The 883-nt window shown below is 69.1% G+C and overlaps 1 protein-coding gene across 1 annotated transcript in view; it reads left to right on the top strand.

Moving 5' to 3' along the window:
- The window catches only part of SGSH (N-sulfoglucosamine sulfohydrolase), a 5237-nt gene that overhangs the window by 2326 nt on the left and 2028 nt on the right, over positions 1-883 (top strand). Inside the window, exon 7 of the mRNA XM_014528381.1 lies at positions 166-369. Within this exon, the coding sequence (XP_014383867.1) occupies positions 166-369 (204 nt within the window). The remainder of the gene's footprint in view (positions 1-165; positions 370-883) is intronic.

The raw sequence follows: 883 nt of genomic DNA, 5'->3' as shown, positions 1-883 counted from the left end.
GAGGGTGGGGCGCAGGGCAGTGCTGGGCAGAGGCCCAGGCTGGGCGGAGGGACAGCGCAGGGCCCAGGGCTGGTGAAGGAGGGAGAGCACGCACCGTCGGGTGTGGGAGGAGAGAGTGATCCGTGTCCGTCCGTCTGCACTGAGCGGTGCCCTCCACGCCCGCAGGGATCGGGCTGGTGCTGCAGGAGCTGCGGGCAGCCGGCGTCCTCAACGACACCCTGGTGATCTTCACCTCCGACAACGGCATCCCCTTCCCCAGCGGCAGGACCAACCTGTACTGGCCGGGCGCCGCAGAGCCCCTGCTGGTGTCGTCCCCGGAGCACCCAAGCCGCTGGGGCCAGGTCAGCGAGGCCTACGTGAGCCTCCTCGGTACGGCCGGCGCCTCACGGGGAGGGCGGCGGGTGCAGAGTGCGGGCCACCAGGTCTGGGCTGTTTGCAACCACTCCCTGACGTGGTTCCCCCGGGCGGCTCAGAGGGGAAGTGAGTTGCCCAAGGCCACGCAGCGTGCAAGCGCCCAGCTGGGGTTCTAGCCAGGGCCTTGCCACCTTGCAACTTGCTTTCCCGCCGGCCCACCCTGAGCAAAGGGTGTTGCTGTCCAGATACCCACCCAGGTGCCTGGCTCAGTAGGTCGGGGCTGGGGCCTGAGAGTGCGTTTCTGGCATTTTCCCGGGTGGGACCGATGCTGCGGCCCCAGGGATCCTGCTTTGAGGGGTCAGGGCAGCAGCACCCTCGGCCCTTTGACCCCAAAGCATGTGTGGGGACGCTGTGGCCGGAGCTCAGAGCAGGAGCTGATGAGCCTGGTGGGGCTGCCTCACTGGCCCGAAGGGTCTTAGGACCCTGAACGTCAGTCACGCAGAGCGCGCGGGCGGGCGGGCAGCGGGGA

Source organism: Myotis brandtii, unplaced genomic scaffold (genome assembly GCF_000412655.1).
Source record: "Myotis brandtii unplaced genomic scaffold, ASM41265v1 scaffold632, whole genome shotgun sequence".
Lineage (NCBI taxonomy): Eukaryota > Metazoa > Chordata > Mammalia > Chiroptera > Vespertilionidae > Myotis > Myotis brandtii.
The sequence above is the reverse complement of the archived record's forward strand: the minus strand, read 5'-3'. Positions and strand labels throughout refer to the sequence as shown.